The 20,723-nt window shown below is 39.5% G+C and overlaps 1 protein-coding gene across 1 annotated transcript; it reads left to right on the top strand.

Moving 5' to 3' along the window:
• The first annotated feature begins 18,840 nt into the window (after positions 1–18,840).
• On the top strand, positions 18,841–20,486 carry LOC116903465 (protein-L-isoaspartate O-methyltransferase domain-containing protein 1-like). The gene has a single exon (XM_032906017.1). It carries the CDS (start codon positions 18,974–18,976, stop codon positions 19,379–19,381), a length of 408 nt encoding a protein of 135 aa, XP_032761908.1. The 5' UTR covers positions 18,841–18,973; the 3' UTR covers positions 19,382–20,486.
• The last annotated feature ends 237 nt before the right edge of the window (positions 20,487–20,723 follow it).

Here is a 20,723-nt window from a genome sequence, read left to right as displayed (position 1 = left end):
TTTTTGGAAAAAAAGATTCCTTAATGATAATTAATCATCCCATAAAGACGGGGTCGCCTGTAATCGTTTATGGGAGCCTGTAGAGGCCTATTTCTACAGATTGGAAGCACAGACCATCAGGGCTGTTAACTACATCTGTGTTCTCTGTTCGCTTTCGGGCTGAAAATGGGCATACATTCTTCTTTGAAGAGACAAATTTGCATGTTTAGTATTCCTTTTCTGGGTTTCTAGTGCTTTTCTATGTTGCACAGAACCTTTTCCCTTTTACATTTAGTCAACAAGAGAAGGAGGGTTGAGGGGGAGTCAGATCACCCTCAAACCAGTAATTATGCGCAGTAAACAAAATACATCTGTCCAGTGTGAATGCGTGTGAGAATTGTAAAGAAAACTTAAATTGTACAAACTTTGACTTCACGGAAGAGCTTTGTCAGTAAAACATTTATTTATAGCTATGTATATTTATTTAATACAACAAAGGCATTTGGCTCTTTTTGGGATCATATACATTAAATTTGCAATGTCATTAGAATGGTATATCTTCTTCCAGATGACTAGAGAGAGGACTTTGGTGATGTTTTTATCTGTATCCATTCCTGTATAGAATGGACCATTATTACCATGTAATAAAGGCTATAGATGAGTCACAATGTGCTGTTGTATGTGGTCAGAGGAGAATGGTTTTGTCTTAGGACCAGTGGTTTGAATGTGGGTCACAACCACTTTGGGGGGTTGACCAACATTTGATGTGTATGTCCTATATCCAATATCTTGTATATTTCATATATTTTATATTACCATTCACATGACACTAGCAAAAAAGAATTATGAAGGAGTAAAAAATAATTTTAGGGTGGCAGGTCACCATAACATGACAAATCAAAGGAAGAGGTAATAGCATTAGGAAGATTGAGAGGCACTGTCTTTGACTCTGGCCAGTTAAAATTGATTAATTTTTTTTTAATTGGTTTGTCCCAGAATTGAGCTGCTCTACAAACTGTAGCCTATCCTCTTAGTTTACTAAAAGTGGGGAGGGTAGAACTTTATTTGAACCATGTTTTCCCTTTTTCCTTCAGATAGACTTCAAGTAATGCCACTAATGCTTAGACACATTGGCTAGTCAATCACTTTATTGCTTAGCTTTTATTGAATGAAAAGGCATTACCTTCTGTAGTTTTCTAAAAGTCACAACGGATGTATGGCAGTAATTACTGTTCTGTTTTTACTTGTAGTTTATTAAAGGTTTATTTTTATAGTGATTTGTATTGAAAATTAAGTATTTGTATTGAGAGTTTTGTCACTGGAGTAGTATAAAAGAGAATTGTATTGAAATTGTCATCTTGTAATTAATTCTATTATCTTTAGTATTTCCTAACATTCCTTCAGATGCTTGTGTATTTTGCTATAACTAATAGTGTCTTAGAAATAATTTTATACAAGTTATTGCAAGTTGTAAGCAGTTTATTTTTCTTTTTTATCTGTGGAATGAGGATTAAACCCAAGGCTTTTATACACATGCTAGATCATTCTAACATTTCTAAACCACATTGTCAGCCTCTTTAAAATATGGTTTAGAGCCGATCATGATAAGACATAATGTGATAATCCCAGCACTTGGGGAGATTGAGGCAGGAGAGGAGTCACTGAGGTTTCTGCCAGCCCTAGGGTTCAGAGTCAAACCCTGTCCAAAAGTGTTCATTTCTTTTTACTCCTCCCCACCTTCCCTTTTTAGGACGGGACTTGTTAAGTTGCTCAAATCAACTTCACACTTGTGGCTTTCCGCCCAGCTTCTACAGCAGTGGGGTTAGGGATGGAATCGAGACCTTGCTAGACTAATTTTAATGACAAATAATCAAATTGTTTGTACAGAGAATCCCTTTTTGGAAATAGTAAAAGAACACACACACACACACACACACACACACACACACACACACACACCCCTCTACCCAGCAGGGGAATATTATGGCATATTTTAAATGACTTAACTGTCAGGGTTTTCTATAAAACATTTAGTGACTTTTCAGGAATGCGGGGTTTTGCTAATGCTATAGTAACGCGTGGGTTTGTTTATTCAGTCCAAACAAAACAAATGGCACTTTTTTTTTTTTAATACTTTGCTTCCAAATAATTCTTGGCATATCCTAAGATGAGTCTGATGGTGCTTTGGTTGGAAGTGGTGAAAAAATTTGAAAGGTTGCAAAAGTCTTTTGTTTTCTAATTTTAATTCAACAGTTTAGTTATTGATTATAAGGTATTTGAATGGTATGTCCAAGATCAAGAGTTGCTTTTAGCCCAGCACAGATGTTTAAAGTGTTGTCTTATTTTTAACAAAATAGTCAAACTGTATTTAAATGAAAATGTTTTAAGAAAAGATTTTGTGGGATTTCATTTGTCAGTTTGTTTTGATGAGATGTAAGAAGGTAGGACTCTTCCCAGGTCCTTGAAATTCCTTTATTCCATTGAATAGTTGTTCATACAATTTCAATGACAGTGTCCTCTGGCAACCTAATAAAATTAGGTGTGCAATTGCCAGCCCCAACGTCACAGGTATTGAAGGGGAAATGTTGTTTTTCTACTCTCAGTCAGCTCCTTGACCAGACTATCCGTCTAAGAGGGAAGTTACAGGGCAAGGCTAGGTCACCCTGATCTCCCAGCTGCTTTTTTTCAAAAAGAATTATATGGGTGTTAGGCAAGGTGCCTGGCTGTGAATGAAATCATCTGTCCATACCGAAGATGAAGATAACCCAAATATGCAGCTATAAAGAAAGCTACTGCAAGTGTAAGTGTGATTGGAATCATGGTCTTACTTTGGGTGCGTTTATGTTCTCAGCCAAGATGTCTGTATGTTCTGCACTCTTCCATAAATTGTTTTCAGTGTAAAGCTTGGAAGAGCAAGTGAAATGTGTTCCTGTGGAGTCCTAATAGTCATTGTTTTTTTTCAGGTTTATTTCTAGTATGCCTCAGGTAGAATGAATTTATGTGCATTTTTTAAAGGCTTTAAGACTTTTCCTTCCTATAATGCTAAGATAACTTTAATGTTGGTAGGAGATTCTGTTTTGGGGATTTTTTCTAAAAATAAAAAAATCTGCTTATTTTAACTTAGGTGCAAATTTTAATGGACATCTAATTTAATATAGAAACCAGGGAAAAGAAATATCTGAGCCATCTTAAACATAACCACATATATTTATTATCGTTTTGCAGATTATTACATTCCCTTTCTGCGATGAAGGATGTACTTTTGTATGAAAAGATGGGTTTGATTTCTCTTTCTTTTATATAGTCTAAGCTGTACTATATGTATGATTTTTAAAACCATTAGTGTTATTTTTATTTATACACAGGAGTTCTGCACAGATTATTGCTTCAATCTTTCTAGGATTATGCACAGAAATTGTTGTAAGGTTTAAAGTGTGCTTTGCCTCTGCATTTTAAGAAACGTGGGTGCGGGTACAGCTTTGGAACAGTCAAATAAATTAAGAATTATTTTCTTCTTGAAGAATCAATAGGAGTTATACCTGATAATAAATAACACTGCTAATTGCCACTGTCTATGCTCATTCAGTTATTAATGACATATCGCAAACGCTCCAGCCAGTTTACTAGGAATATATTTTAATCATAATATTTTTGAGAAAAGGCCTGGTGGAATATCTGTCACCGCCCAGCTGACTAAAGTGGGAGATTATTCCATGAATGCAAGCTGAAGTGTTGCAGACATTATTGAAGCAGTGTCAGACTTTCCACTGTATACTTATGTAGAAGCAACTGAGGTTAATCTCTGTTCAAAAACTTAATCTGTCTATATGTAAGGCTTAAAAATGTTAACAATATACAACTTTTTTTTCTTTTTTTTTTGTAAAAATTTATTAAGGTAGCAAATATTAAATATAATATTTAAGTATAATGAATAATGCCTGGTTGAGTGGGAGATACTTTTGGCTTAGACATTTTGGTTTTTTTTATTTAACAATGTTATACATTGGTAGTGACTTGTGGTATTTGGCTTATAAATTATTTTCATTTTAATTGCAAAAATTTCCCCACAGTTTTAGATGTCTCAATTTTATCAATAAAAACAGTACAGTGCTTTTGGGGGTTTAAATTATTTATTTTTCTTAATGCTTTAATTTATTTTGTTGTGGGTGGGTCAATGGACTTGGAGTCAAAGAACAATCTGCTTGAACCTGTGTCGGCCAGACCTGCTGTCAGCAGGTGCCCTACCCTCGGGCCATCATACTGTATTTTCCGGGATCTAGTAGGCTCTCAAATTTAGGGGTGTTCAATATAAAGTTAGTTAGTATGCTAAAGCATAGGAAGTAAAGGAATTAGAAGTCTATTTCATTTGTATTAGTGGACATTGAGGATTGGAATTTTCTCCCAAAAATTGGCACTTCATCTACACACATTTAGGTAAATAGACCCTTGATATCTTTGATTAGAAGGGAAAAATTGAGGTTATAAACCCAAGGAGCATGCTGCTTTAGGTAGTTCAGTGTGACAAAGCCAAGAGTTAGGGTTTTTTTCACATGTTGAAAACAATGTATGTAAAAGTGTTGCAGGTAATGTCAGCATCCTGGTCTGTGCAACCAATCACATCACTTCTGGAGTGCAGGGCCTTTGCCAGCCATCATGTTCTGAATTACATCACCGCTTGAGTGCAATGGGGCACATATATTCACTGTGTAATTTTGTTTCTAGCAAATTTCTTAGATCTTCATAATTTGAGTTCTTATTCAAAGTTGGTAATTAGGAAAAGGTAAATTTATATGTATTTTTACATGTTTTTCTTAATTGAATAAATGCATGGGGATGTTGTAATAGGTCATAGAGATAAATAAAAACCAACCAAAACAAAACAGAAGATAAACCAGAAAGTAGGAAATATTCCAAAAGACAAAACAGGAGAAAGTTCTTGTACCACCCACTGCATGAGACAAGATGGCTATTGTGTAATATTTTGTCTTTGTAACTGTGTAAAACATTGTCTATTATTAGTTTGCAGTAAAAAGTTATTATTTAAATAGTTTATATCTTTTTTATAAAAAGTTTTTGAAAAATTTATGTGAATTTTATGTAAGGGAGCCCACTCTCATTGGCTAGCCACATTTTAAGGGCTCAGGGTCTGGTTAATATCTGTCGCCCCGGATAGAATGACTTTAACCTTTCAAATCAAAGCCATTTCATGGAAGCTTCTGATTTCCAGATCTGTTTCTTTTTTCACCTTCAATCTTAAAGAGTCACATTCTTTCCCCTCTAAATGCAAAAGCACTTACCACAATTGTAAATTATATTGCCATGAGTGGAATTGTCTTATTCATTCCCCCTGGTATGTAGTGAGTAAATTTATAGCTGAAGTTAGCCAGATGTGCCTGCCGACTAGACTAACAGGACTTGTGTAGAGATACATTTTTAAAACCAGGTACAACATTCTGAATAATGCTCTGTGGTTTAGTCTATAAATTGCTGACTTCTAATGGTGTTTTCTTAGATATTAGTTCTGCAAGCTGCCCTGTTTTAGCTGTTTAATAGATTTGTAAAAGAATTTTAATAAATTCAAAGTCATGAATTTTAAAAGATTCTGAGCATGTGAAGGGATGAAGATTTACAGATAGAACTTTCTGAGAATAACTTTTAAAAAGATATTAACATAAATTTGATAAAAATAAAACCATGCAATTCACAGCATGATTACTTAAAATAAAAAAAAATTACATTTTTGGGACTGTAGTTGGGTTAAGGGAATTTGTTGATCCTGGGTAGAGTGAGACCAGGTTTGATTTTGTACTGTTGGCTGACGGCCCAGAACTATCTGTAATCTAGGGCTTCCATAGGTACTACAGGCATGCATGTGGTACATATCATAAGTACAAGGCAAAAACACATGTACACACATTGTGAATGACATATAACCCTAAACAGAATTTGCATTTTGGATCTTATTTTAAACAATTAGAGGTCATGGTCTATATAGATTTGTGTCTGAGAGAAATTAAATGTGGGTAAGTTAATACTTTCTAAAGACTGATTTCATTTTGAAAGCAGTGCTTAAGTGTGAGTTGGAAGCATAAAAGACACTCATTAATTAAAGGTATAGTGAGGAATTTGGGGAAAAGGAACAGCAACAAAACAGACATAGCAATAACTTCTTCAGGTTCTCACATGAAACCAGAGAAGTGGATTCAGTCTAGCTTCAGAGAAGTACAGAGCCCTCGTAGTAGTACTTAGAAGTCTGCTTGTGTTAGAATGAGACAATACTTACCTGGTGGGACCTTCTGACGTGCCCTCAGGGCCTGACACAGCATCCATGGTGGGGCACATATTTGGGAATACTTCATATAACATTTTTGAGGTGCTCTGCTTAGACAATTGTTTTGCTCTCTGAGTCCCAACCCTGTATGACACGTGACTTAATCCCTTTGAGGTGGTTTTCCTTTCCATGAATTTGTTATTTTACTAGTGTTGCCCCTTAAAGATGTCAGTCTCAATGTTGCCATACTTGTGACCAAATTATAGCACAGTGTTTTGAAGGGAGATAATAATCTATTTAATATAGAGAACATAGTATGCCCTTATTCTTTGTAAGGGATCAAAATGATGGAAGGAATTTGGAAAATATAAGCAGTGAGATGGAGTTTACAGTTAAAAAGTTAATTGGTCGGTTGCCTGGCCCACTGAGGAGTGTGTGGAGATAAGAGCGTGCACTGCCTTAACTCTACCTCCTAGCCTTTTCAAGACTTGTTGCTTCCCTTTAGCTCCATCTAGAAAGACAGAGAATGAAGGAAAGGCACAAGACTCCTTAAATGTATGTCCATAGATGTATCTTAAGCTTTTAGTGAATTTTACGAGAACCAATATGTACTATTAATTATCAAAGGATGTTTTCTTAAAGTAAAATTGGATTATGATTGAAAATCATTTGGTCATTCGAAGTGTTTGGTTGCTTTTACTGTAAATTACTTTATTTGTAAAACCTGCTGAATGATTGATTCTATTATTCATCAAAAGATGAAGAAATTAGTTTTAAAGACTGGATATGGTTGGGGAATGGCTCACACCTATAATTCAAACATTTAGGAGGTTGAAGCAGGAGGACTTCTGGTGAGTTTATTTCAGCTCGACTTTAAGGTCTAAGATGAAAAGAATTTGCATTTGGCATTGAGGTTTCCAATTTTAATTTGTATAGTAGTCTATTTTTCTTATTGACAGAATTTAAGAAATAGCATTGAAGTCTATAAAGACTAATTTGGTATAACATTACCAGGAGCCAGCATTATAACTTGGTTTGATGAACCTTGAAACCATATCTTCTTTTGTGTTGCTTAAGAAAATCATAGGGGGCCAAAGCTGAAGTTAAAAAAAACGTAAAAAACAAACAAACAAAAAAAAACCCACTCATTTTATTTCTGTCCCAATCTTAAAGTTACCTGGCCACACTTATTTAAAGCCACTCTATCCTTCTTAGTGTGGTTGCAAGGGTATTAGCCAGTAGATTGATAGTATTTTCTTGGCCAAAAGTTAAAGTATTATTTTTTGTCGTGTTATGGCAAGGCAGCAGAGAGAAGTTCCTTGAATGAGCCCTTCTGTGGGCCTCCGCCTGAAAGAAGTGAAACCTTTTCCTGTCATTGACTTTCATCCTCAAACTTCAATTTAGGGCCATCTCAGATTGTGGTTTGATGGACTTTTCATTTAAGCGTTAAGTTTTGGTATGGTCTAAAATAGGTTAGTGCTTTGTATGCTGTGTCATAGATAAAGCAAAACAATATCCTTAATCGTGTTAAATTTGGCATATTTTTAAGTAAGATTTTAATTGTATTTTATCCTTAAATTAATTTTGATAGCCTTGTTTTTTTTTCAAGGAAAGGGTTATGGGGGATTGCCAAAAACTAATGTTTTATTTAAACAAATTAAATGTTTGCTTTCCCACTGTTGATTTGGATCAGAACCCTGATTTGTGGTGGGTAATTGCCTCAGATAGTTTCTGACAGCCATCAGTATGATTAAATTTACTGTGGTGCTGGAGTCCAGAAAGACTACTTAAAAACTACATGAAGATCTTACTCAAAGTTGGGGGCATATTACATGTTTATAGAGGATCAGGTACCTTCACTGTCCTACATTTGTAACAGGACAGTTGGTAAACTTTGGTAATTATTAGGACTCTGTTATAGGAAAGATAGATTGTAATCTTTAAAATAAGAAATAGGTCTTGGCATATCTGCATGTATGTGCATAGAAGGAAGCTCACCGATCCTGAATATTTTAGGCACAGCAGATGGTAGAGAGGAAAATGATGGGAGACTAGAGCTCATTTGAGTAGTCAGCCTCACCCAGTCAAACAAGTCCTATTTGGAACGAAACAATTGAATGCATATCCTCTGCATGCGTTAAGTCTGTTTAGACTGCCCCAAGCGTTTAGCTTCATAAATAAAAAAAAACAAAAACAACTTCATTGAGGGGCTGGAAAGATGGCCAGTAGATAAGAATAATTACTATTTGGAAATGTTTCTGGAAAGACCAGGATAAGTTTGAAATAGCAGAGGACTTGTTCCTCAGGTAAGGCTTATGGATTCCTTGGCAAACACATTTATGGTAAAAGAAAAACGGCATGCCTTGGCTTAGGAAGAGAAGAGAAAGCGTATACTGTTTTTTAACACCTGTACAGCACTTGTACTTTCCGATTTACTTGAACATTTCTAAGCTTGTAATTCAAACTTACTCTGACTTGTTTTTTTTTAATCATGTGTTTGAAGATAGGTTTTGTGAGTCAGATCTTGTTCTATAACCTGCAAGCTGCAGTGACATTGTCCCCAGGCAGTATGCAAGGTTTAGAGGCATTCTGAAGTCAGAATTAATAAAATCCTTTTTTGTGGGTTATTTAAGCATTTAAACTATATTTATTTTACTAATGATGTGGGTGTACAAGGCATGCCTCAGAACACATTTAAAGCCAAAGGCAGCTTGTAAGAGTTGTTTTCCCTTACATGTGAGTTCAGGGATAAACCCAGGTGGACATGGTTTGCAGCAAACATCCCTCATCAGGGAGCCATCTCTCTGGCTTTTAGGGTTGTGGTATGAAATTAAGGGTAGAGTTAGAATTTCTTATCACTGTTACAAGGAGTATAAAAGTGGAAGTTCACTAGTATAGTCCCCTTAACCAAATTACTGAACCTATTTCACATCAGACTTTATTTGGGAGGTGTTGTGTGAAGATCTGTGGAAGTACTCTGTAGCTTTTGTGTTAAAGCTGCATGTAACATAGAGAACTCAGCCTGGCCATATTCAGGTATTTCTTTCTTTGTACTGAAACATTTATCTTGGAACTGACGATATGGCTCATATGTTAGGAATGCCAGTAGCAGTCAGCAGGGTAAGAGTTTTGAGATCTGGACCGGATAATGCTTTGGTTGTCCAGTAAAATGGCTATAACCCAGCCTCTTCACTCCAGCTTTTGGTTTCACATTGAAGAACATGCTCACTTGAGGTCCTTCCCAGACCATATGTGTGTATAAACTTTTGTAAGTTCATCTTCAATGGTATATGTAATTTATTCACTTTGAATTTCATGTACATATGAACAATATATTTTGTTTATTCATCTTCTAGTAACTACCTCAACGAGATTCTTCTTCCCAATGACCTCCCAACCCCATGCCTCCTTTTTTTCTTTTTAAAATAATTCAGGAGTTCAATTAGTGTTATTCTATGCATGAATGTAGTACCATTCACTGGAGAATTGTCAGCCTAATAAAGGACTTCATTCCTAAAGGAAATTGACCTCCTTCTAGCAGCCATCATATATCAAGCAACACCCCATTGGTATGTGGGCCTCCTGGAAATGCTAAAATTTTTGATCCCTCAACTGTGAGCTCACAGGTGCCATGGTCTTGTCATATCCAGAAAACAGCATTTAGTAGTATGACCTAGTATGACCTGAAGCATTTAGTATGACCGCCTCTAGAATTTTTCTGTCCTCTTTTGGGATGTTCCTTGCTTTGGAAGACAAATATAGATGCCCTGTTTATGGCCAACACTCCACAAGTGCTTACTCTCTGGGAGGTTTGGAAAATTGGGAGTTTTGATAAGGACCGAGAGTATTACCCACGTATGGACAGTTCATTGTTATGTTTATTTAGTCAGATAATAGGAGTAAGTTCCTCTGTTCAATAAGCTCCTTCACTGGTCAGACGAAAGTATGGCATGCATTTTTGCAGAGTAGGTGGTGGAGTTCTTGTGTTATAATATATACTTAAGAGAAATATCTTAGCATTTAGAAATGTTAGCTTCTTATTGGCAGTTAATTTTGCAAAAGTTTGACATTAGCAATAGAATTGCTTTTTTTCTTGTTTGACCCAAATAAAGGACACAGATTATGGACTGGACAAAAACACTTGGGAAAGTAAAAATATCCTTATGCTCTTCTTCAGACCACTACCAGTACAGCCTAGTAGAATGATAATGGCACAATCGGACTCTGTGGGCCCGTAAGTAGATCTTTGGAACAGAATGAGTTGTTACTGATGGCATTAGTAGGAATATACATGATTATAACAAATTTAATATGGCAGTAATGCAGTGAGTAGGTTGATTCTTTTAATTTATTTAAAAATAGTCATATCTTTTTTATTTTGTAAAGGGCACTGTATCTTCCAGGAAACTGAAGAAAAATGGATCATACCGACCGTCATTAGTTTGTAATGGTAGAAAAACTGATGTGGTGTTATATACACACTTAGATCTACCACAACTCAAACACCAAGTGAATACAGAAAACAAGATTTTATATAACAAGCTTCTACAGGATCAATCAGGGATGAAGACCAGACTTGGGAGCCGTAACTCAGACCTTACCCCAGCCCCCTTACACAGAATGTTATGAACTTTTTAAGCTTGAAAACCATAAACATCTCTGCCAAGTTGTTAATATTTTTTTTCTACCAACTGAATTTGGGGAAAGAAGCTTTTTCTAGGTACATTTCATGGGGGTATAAGGTGCACTTCCCTGTTCTCATTGACTGGTTTTATTCAACTTGCCTAGCACCCAGGCCCAACCTGCCTCCAGGACGCTGCCAGTATCCATACACATGTCCGCTCACAAACATGTCAGTTACCTAGGAGTTCTTGGGAACTTAGACTCATTTGATCCCTATTCAAAGGAGATGGAAGGTTCTTTCAGAATGACTTCAGTTTATTCCCTGCATAGTGGAAGAGCATCTAGTCTAAGGGTAGGTGGAAGGTCTGTTTGTTGCTGCATGATCTGCATTATGATGAGAATGCTGTCAGAGAACCCATTTGGTCAATGTGCCATATGGGATTTTTTTTTTTTTTTTTTTTAAAGTCAGGGTCACTGTTGATTATAAAAATAAGAATGGCCTCTACCTTCTGAGTGCTAGGAACTGCAGGCAAGTCCCTCATGCTGGGTGGCAGGCATCTTTCCGAGATGGTGGACTGAGGAAGGTGTTAGGGCCCATGAAGAGCATGAGCAGTTCAAGATCAGGACATGTTTGGTGCTCCAGAGGATGGATCATCACCTATGGATTAGCGGCAAGCAGACTAGTTATTGTGAGGGTAGCTTATGGGTGGACAGAATTGACTGAAGGCAGAAAATACCACACTGTGAAGAATGTGGGTGGAGGAAAATGAATTAGTTTTTCCTTTTAATGACTAGGGGGCTGAGGTGTTTGGTTTTACATTGTTTGAAGGAAGGGAAGAGACATTTTCTTTTTAGGTTGCGCTTGAGTTGCCTATGAGCTTACAAGTGTGGGGTAAGCCTTTGGGGACAAACCCATCAAACAACTGAAATATCAGTAGGGAATTTTATCGTAAAAAGATGGTGTCGAAGCTGTGGTTGACCACAAATAGATTAAATTACCAAGGAGAGTGGAGATAGAGGTGGGAAAGAATGATTAGAGTTGGACCTGTTACCCTACAAATTTAAGATAAACAGTAAGACTCCCTTAGTAAGAAGGAATCTAGATATACGAGAGACATTGGAGACAAAGAAAAAATAAAGTCCAAAGAAGCGTGTGGTGGGTATCCGACCGGACGCAGAGGCCTCGGAAGAAGAGGAAACTATCTTTAATGAGCTTTGTATATCATAATTTTGTTAACTATTACAAACTTCTTTCTATAGATGAACCCTGATTATGCTCTTATTTTGCTCATAGGAATCTGGATTTCCAGGAGTGGTCCATTTTATTTTAGTATTTGTTTGATTTTCTTTTTAATTATCTGACCTTTTGAATGAAAATGCTTTTAGTGTGTGACCTGGAATAATGGTTAGTAAAAAGCAGTATTGAAGTCTTGGGAAATCTATTAAGTCAGTACCTATTTGATCCAGTTCCCCAGTTCTTATTATTTCGGGATGAACTCATGTCAGAGGATATCTCAATGACCGCAAATGTGTCAGCCATTTTATCCAGTGGACAGTGAGAGGCAAGGGTTTAGATTTGTATAGTTCTGCCAGATTTGTCCACCCAGTTACCAGGAGGCATGCACAGGAGTGAGCACAACCTAGCTGTTGGGTACGAGATTTATGAGGCACCAGAGGCATAGGTAGCCAAAGTTTTTTTACACACAAACCACAGCTTGGCTCTCCTCCTGGGGAAATTGAGAGGACCTGAGACCTTGTCCCAGGGAAGTATCAGTTCTCTGGTGTGCCATTGAAGGTTTCTTCAGCTGGATGGACCCTGAGAATGCTGTGAGACATAGTGACTACTTTTTTATGGGTTTAGCAAAGATCTTCCAGTTTGGACTTTGTGTTTCGTTTCAGCTATTTAGAAAGAAATTAAGTTCTGAAAAAATGAAGTTCCCATAATTTAGAAACTATTCTTAATCAACCTTTAAAATGCTTGACTGTATACTTGGGTACACACAAAAGCAAGGAGACAGACCTATATAAAATAAAAGTATCTTTATAGAATGAGGGAAAACAAAAAAATAGAATAGTTTAAAAAAAAGACTCATTCTGTTAAAATTTGAAATTATTGACCGCATTATATCCTTCCAGTTAGGAAACATAAAAGGTGTCTGGCACCTGAGTCAAGCGAAGAATCGCCGGTAGGTTTGTGTTATTTGAAGGCTTTGACGCCCGTTACCATGCCATTCTGTACTAACTGGGCCTAAAGTACTAGTTAACTATTATTTTGACATTTTAGTTTCTCTTAGCCCAATAGGAAGTAGTCCAGGCCTCTGTGGCCCATGCTGCCCATGTTGGTGTCCTACACAGCAGACATGCCGGTATATCATCACATTTTCAAGTTAGGGTTTGCAGTTCTGTGCAGTGGCCATGAAGTGTTTTTAAAGAAAGCTTTCCGCTCTTTCTTTATCCCATACACTTCCTTTAGGTTTCTATGTGTCTTAGTTTAAAGATTATTACATGCTAATGACTGATAATTGGCATGGATGTTGTGCTGCAGGTTATTAGTTTCATTCCCTGCCACAGAAACACACAGAAATGCTAAGTAAGAGAAGTCAGCGATTGGGTGTTTGTTGAGTATATATGAGTATATATATACTATAAACTAGAAATAAACTCATAGCAAGGCCAGCAAGAGGGTCAAGTGGCTACAGGTGCCTGCAGAACAAGCCTAATTACATGTATCTGATCCCAGAAACCCACAGTAGAAGCTGAGGAGAGAAAATCAACCCCTGAATGCTCCTCCTCTGGCCTGCACGTGATAAAGGGTATGTGTATATCCACTGCACACACACATCATCATTATACACATATCATCATTATACGCATGCAAGAAAAGGGGAGAACGATCATTTGGAATGAACAGGGCCAAACTAAAAGAATCCGTCCTGGGGCTGGAGAGATGGTCAGAGGTTTAAGAGCATTGACTGCTCTTCCAGTGTCCCAGTTCATTTCCCAGCAAACTTACATGGTGGCTCGCTAAACCATCTGTAGTGGGATTCTAACCTTCCTGCTTGAGTTCAGAAATATAAAATAGTATAATAAAATCTCAATCTTGGTGAAAGAAAGAAGAGAGGCCTCAAAAAAGGATCCATTGTTCCTGAAGTACATTTTCTAAAGTGGGAAATGGAAGGTAGGTACAAAATGGGATTGATGTCAAGACAGTTGATAATCTCAGAGCCTGGAAGTACATTTTCTTAACAAGTTCCCTAAAAGCAAATTTGGAAATCCTGGGAGTTGCTTTCCCTCATCCTTATATAATAACTACAATGAAAAGTTGTTTTTAAAATTGTTATTTGCTAAAATCTCCATGGAAGAATGAATATCAAGAATGTCTCCTTGTTGTGAATCAAGGTATCTATTTGTTTGTAAAACATTGGTCCCATAATTATAGAAATTACACTAGATCAGGAACATTGAACCAAAATCCCAGAAAAAGCACACTTATCTAAACTTTGTGCCAATGGTATGGTAAAAATAAAACTGCTCAGACACAACTTATTAAAATAAAGATACAAGTTTTTCCTTTGATTTATCAGCACCTTATTTGGACTTAAAATCCTATTTCTTTCCGGGCTTATGTGGGTATGTGGTTTATGCATATAAAACTGTAGAAATGTGATTTAAATTTTCAAAAGAAGCGCTGGTAGTGACATTTAAGTTTAGGACTGAGAATACCATAATAAATTGCAAAGTTTTATCACATTGGTTTCTGTGAAATCAGTCTTAAAAAACATATTTAAAGTTAGTGTTTTTGGTTTGTTTTTTTTAAGAGAAAACTATGTTTTTTGTATGGTTCAACCTAAATAAAGACTTTCTCAATTCCTGTTCCTTTCACGAATTTGTTTATTTTATGTGAGATGTACATTTGTAGCTCTCAAAAAGACATAGGTCTTTTACAAACCTTGTTTATTTTTGCTCATACACGTGTGTGAGGGACAGTTTTGTACCTAGTGCTTGCACACACACAGAGGCTAGAGAAGTCCCTGGCTTGCACATGCCACACACAGAGGCTAGAGGAAGTCCTAGCCAGGCTGGCCAAAGGCACAGAGGCTAGAGAAGTCCCCGCTGCACACACACACAGAGGCTGGGGAGGAAGCCCCAGCTGTACACACACACACAGAGGCTGAGGAAGTCCCCGCTGGCACACACACAGAGGCGAGGGAAGCCCCAGCTTGTGTACACACACACAGAGGCTGGGGAGAAGTCCCAGCTTGCATGGCCACAGAGAGGCTAGAGGAAGTCCCAGCTTGCACACACACACAGAGGCTAGAGAAGTCCCGCTTGCACACACACACAGAGGCCAGAGGGAAGCCCCAGCTGCACACAAACACATGCACACACACACATACACACACACACACACACAGAGGGCTAGAGGGAAGCCCCAGCTTGCACACACACACAGAGGCTAGAGGAAGTCCCAGCTTGCACACACACACACACACACACACAGAGGTTAGAGGGAAGCCCCACACACACACACAGAGGCTAGAGAAGTCCTAGCCAAAGCACACACAGAGGCTAGAGAAGTCCCAGCTTGCAATAATAATAATAACAGAGGCAGGAAAGTCCCAGCCACACACACACAGAAAGGCTAGAGGGAAGTCCCGCTTGCACACAGACACACACAGAGGCTAGAGAAGTCCCCGCTTGCACACACACACAGAGGCTAGAGGAAGCCCCAGCTTGCACACACACACAGAGGCTAGAGAAGTCCCCGCTTGCACACACAAACAGAGCCTAGAGGAAGCCCCAGCTTGCAAACACACACAGAGGCTAGAGAAGTCCCAGCTTGCACACACACACAGAGAGGTTGGGAGAGGGAAGCCCCAGCTTGCACACACACACAGAGGCTAGAGTGAGCCCCACACACACACACAGAGCTAGAGGGAAGCCCCGCTTGCACACACACACACACACAGAGGTATGAGGAAGCCCTTGTGCTTGCACACACATACAGAGGGTTGGAGGGGCCCCAGCCGCACACACAGAGAGGTTGGGGAGGGAAGCCCCAGCTTGCACACACACACAGAGGCGGAGAAGTCCTAGCTTGCACACACACACACACACAGAGGCTAGAGGAAGCCTCCCAGCTTGCACAATAAAAACACAGAGGCTAGAGAAGTCCCAGCTTGCACACACACACAGAGGCTAGAGAAGTCCTGGCTTGCACACATGTCATTAGAGGTGCTAGAGGGAAGTCCAGCTTGCACACACACACAGAGGCTAGAGGAAGTCTGCTTGCACACACACACACACAGAGAGTGTTATGGAAGCCCCAGCTGCACACACACACAGAGTAAGGCTAGAGGAAGCCCACACACACACACAGAGGCTACAGAGGGAAGCCCCAGCTTGCACACACACACACACAGGAGGCTGGGAGTAGAAGTCCAAAGCCAGCCACACACAGAGGCTGGGAGAAGCCCTCAGCTTGCACACACATGTTGAAGAGGCGCTGGGGAGGAAGCCCTAGCCACACACACAGAGGCTAGAGAAGCCCCAGCTACACACACACAGAGGTGCATGAGGAAGCCCCAGCTTGCACACACACACAGAGGCCAGAGGCAGAAGTCCCAGCTGCACACACACACAGAGGCTAGAGGAAGTCTGCACACACATACAGAGGCTAGAGGAAGCCCCAGCTTGCACACACACACAGAGGCTAGAGGAAGCTCAGCTGCACACACAATAGAAAGCTAGAGGAGTCTCAGCTTGCACACACACACACACAGAGTGCTAGAGGAAGCCCCAGCCACACACACACACAGAGGCGAGGTGCCCCAGCTTGCACACACAGGCTACAGAGGCTAGAGGAAGTCCCGCTTGCACACAGACACACACACAGAGGCCAGAGAAGTCCCAGCTTGCATGCACACACAGAGCTAGAGGGGCCCCAGCTTGCACACACACACACACACACACACACACAGAGGCTGGTAGCCCAGCTTGCAAGGCACAGAGGTGCCAGAGAAGTCCCGTGCTGCACACACACAGAGGCTAGAGGAAGTCCCGCCAGCCATTGGGCATGGAGGCCAGAGGAAGCCCCAGCTTGCACACACACAGTGCAGCTAGAGAAGCCCCCAGCTTTCACACACACAGAGGCCAGAGGTGTCCCAGCTGCACACACACACACACACACACACAGAGGCTAGAGGAAGCCCCAGCCAGCCACACACACAGAGGCTAGAGGTCCCGCTTGCACACACACAGAGGCTAGAGGAAGTCCCCATGGTAATAACACACACAGAGGCTGGGGAGTAAAGCCCCAGCTTGCACACACACACACAGAGGCTGAGGAAGTCACGAAACACACAATGAGGCTAGAGGAAGCCCTAGCCACACACACACACACACAGAGGCTAGAGGAAGCCCCAGCTTGCACACACACACAGAGGCTAAGAGGAAGTCCCACACACACACACACACACACACAGAGGCTAGAGGAAGCCCCAGCTTGCACACACACACACAGAGGCTAGAGAAGGTCCCGCTGTACACACACAGAGGCTAGGGAGAAGTCCCGCTGCAGCTGGGTCAATAATGTGAGGCTAGAGTCCCAGCTTGCACATGTCACACACAGAGGCTAGAGGGAAGCCCCGCAACCCTCCTGTCTCCCCTGTGTTGCTGGTGTTACCCTGAATGACCTTGATTAGTGACTACTGTATCTCTCATTCCAATAAACATATGTGGAGTTTTCTCTTCTCATTCTGTTCTCCTCTCTACATCTGTCCTGTTTGTATCTGACACCAGCAGCTGCCTGGTAGAAGTTCATGCTAGACATGGAATGTTTTGTTTGTTATTTGTCCTTAGCTCCAGGCCAATTTCCATTTTGTGCCAATGTGATATATTGGTTATTCTGTGTGTCTCAGCTTCTCTCCTGTCCCTTTCCTGTCACTGTGGCCGCATCTCAGATCACCCAAGTGATGACCAGACATAACCACCACACAGTGTTCAGTTTCAGCTCATGAAGCCCATTCTTTTGCTAGAGGGCTTTGATGCTCTGCCGATCTCTCTCCATTTTCCTGATCAAGAAGGATTTAGGCTCCTTGGAAATTAAAAACAGCTCTCAGAGTGGACTGTCCCACCAGCTAGTGGAAGCCGCCCATATCTGCCTGTCAAAGAAGTAGTCAGAACTTCCTGCATATCATCCTGTTTTGTGCGCTCTTCAGAGTCCCTGGATTTTCTCTTTCTTTTCATCTCTGCCTCTTTTTAAACCTATGTCTTCCACATGTGAGCCCTGTATTCAGGACTTTCCCAGTTTGGGAAGTAAAGCCTGCATCTAAATGAGTTCTTATGTCTGGCCTAGTGTTTAACAAGTGATTTGTTAAGTAATTGGGGGAACAAATTTGCATCAAAGGCACAGTTGGTATTTTATACATTTGAGTTTATGATCCTTCCTCCTCCATTTTGTAATGTATTCCATGTAAGTAAACATCAGTCTCTTGTGCTGGGGACCTGTGTTTATTCACAACTCCTGTTGGAACTTTGCAGTGAACATGTGTGTGCTTGGTTACCGTCCACTGACCCCGTGTCTCACTCTCTAGCCACACACACATGCCCATGCGTGAGCACCCCCAGCAACTTCAGAGTTCAGGCAGCTATTGAAATGTTACATTGAGTTTTTCTGATGAGTATTTGTCTCCATATAATGTATTAATTTTCTTAAGGAAAGGGTTTATTTTTATTTTTAATTTATTTATAGGACTATTTTGCCTTCATTTATACGTTGCTCAACATGTGCATACCTGGTCCCCCAGAAGCCAGAAGTGGGCATTAGGTCCTTTAGAACTGGTGTTCCAAATGATTGTGATCCAACCCCTATGACCCCCATATAACTGAAACAGCAGTATTAGATGATAAACAGGGTAAAATATCTCTTGAACTTACCATTTTTGTCTTTATCCTGTTTCTAAATTATTTATTCTTCCAGAGATTTACCTCATTTTGCTACACTGCCTGCCCTGCTCAGTGTGCATTAAGTCGTTGTATATTAATCATTCTCAAGACAGTTTTTTATAGTTTGATGTTTTCTAAAGTTTGTGAAGAAATATGCAGTATATAATGTTTTCATTTTTGTGTTTGTTTGTAGCCCCGTGTGCTGTCAGGAATCTCCAAGACTTGGCTCGTATTTACATTCGACGTACACTTAGAAACTTCATAAATGATGAGATGCAAGCCAAGGGCATTCCACAGAGGGCTCCACCCAAGAGGAAAAGGAAGAGAGTTAAACAGAGAATCAACACCTATGTATTTGTGGGCAATCAGCTTATCCCTCAGCCTCTAGACAGTGAAGAGGATGAGAAAATGGAAGAAGACAGCAAGGAAGAAGAGGAGAAAGATCACAGTGAAGCCATGAAGCGCGAGGAGCCCCCTCAGAACCTACTGAGGGAAAAGATAATGAAGCTACCACTCCCGGAGTCTCTAAAGGCTTACTTGACATATTTTAGAGACAAGTAACCTAAAACAAGGAAGAATGCCTACTGATAAACTCGCTCACTCTGTAAATGTAGTGTTAATTAGGAGTTAGAGAATTACTTCATTAGAATGAATTATTGCAGAAAAAAAGCATAAGTTATTTCTCTTAATGACAGAAATGATGTATTCAGTGATTTAAAGAGTCTCTTTCCTAAAATCTATTTTTCTTAAGTCTTGAAGAATTGCTGTTTTGATCTCAAAGTGGAATGGGTCAATAGTAAGAACTTTGTATACAGTACTCTTTCTGGTCTTCATGGATTTGTAGTATTGGCAATTGAATTTCATTCTATAAGAGGTTGATACATTGTCACACACATATAGGCTTATTTAAATTGCAGTTTGCATTTCCGTTATGCGAGCTTGCTTATCTAATAAGAAAAGCAAATGCTTGTAGACCTATTTACCTTACTTTTGTTCTAGACATATTTCGGGCAACATATGAGTGCAATACTAATTCAAGATGCTGAATAATTTAGCTTTAAAAACAACCGACTTCATGAAATTTTACAGATCTGAACCTTTAGCTATTGCCAAAAGGCATGGGGAAAATTCCTGCTTCTCTCATAGAGATTTTAAGAGCACAGCTAGTGAATGTTAAAGTAGAAAGTGGCTACTTGACACAACTAGTTTGTATGGGCCCTTTGTGTTCTCAGTATTTAAAGATAATGAGGTTTTCTTAACTGTAGACTTTGGTAGTATATTTAGGATTGCTTTTCTATAAATAACTATAAAGTACTAGATTTGAAAAGTCATTCATTGTCCCACTTGCCTCTAAATGCAGACAGTGAGTACGTCACATTAAGTGACCACCACTTCTTAGGGACTGCCAGTAGCAGGGGGAATGATACGGCCAGTTGAGGCATTTAGCAGTGGAACTGTTCTATAAGTGGGTATTTATTTTTGACAAGGTAGGCCACACTGGCCTCATCTGCTCTGAATCTTCCTAATATAGAAAGTCATGGAAGTTGTATGTAGATGCCTTTGTGTTAAATTTTGCTTCAGAATCAGAGTGGGATCTCTGGGACACATACCAAGCTCGTTTGCCTTCATTCTGTATTTTGTTTCTTTGATAAAATAATGATTTTCATTTTTTGCTTAATACTACATTCTTAAGCTACATAGACTATCCGTGATACAACAGGCAGTGCATGCTGTTACTAGTTCTTTCCTCCTAGTAAGGCCTGCACAGTTATTTCTTGTTAAGAAGCTGTGAGATGTGACCTACTTACTGCTTAGCATCACACAGAAGGGAAGATTTCAAGTGTCTCACTTATTCCCACCACATCACTGTCAGAACAGGCTCTCAGATTCACCCAAGGAAATA

Source organism: Rattus rattus, chromosome 6, assembly GCF_011064425.1.
Source record: "Rattus rattus isolate New Zealand chromosome 6, Rrattus_CSIRO_v1, whole genome shotgun sequence".
Classification (NCBI taxonomy): domain Eukaryota; kingdom Metazoa; phylum Chordata; class Mammalia; order Rodentia; family Muridae; genus Rattus; species Rattus rattus.
This window is presented reverse-complemented; position numbering and strand designations above follow the sequence as displayed.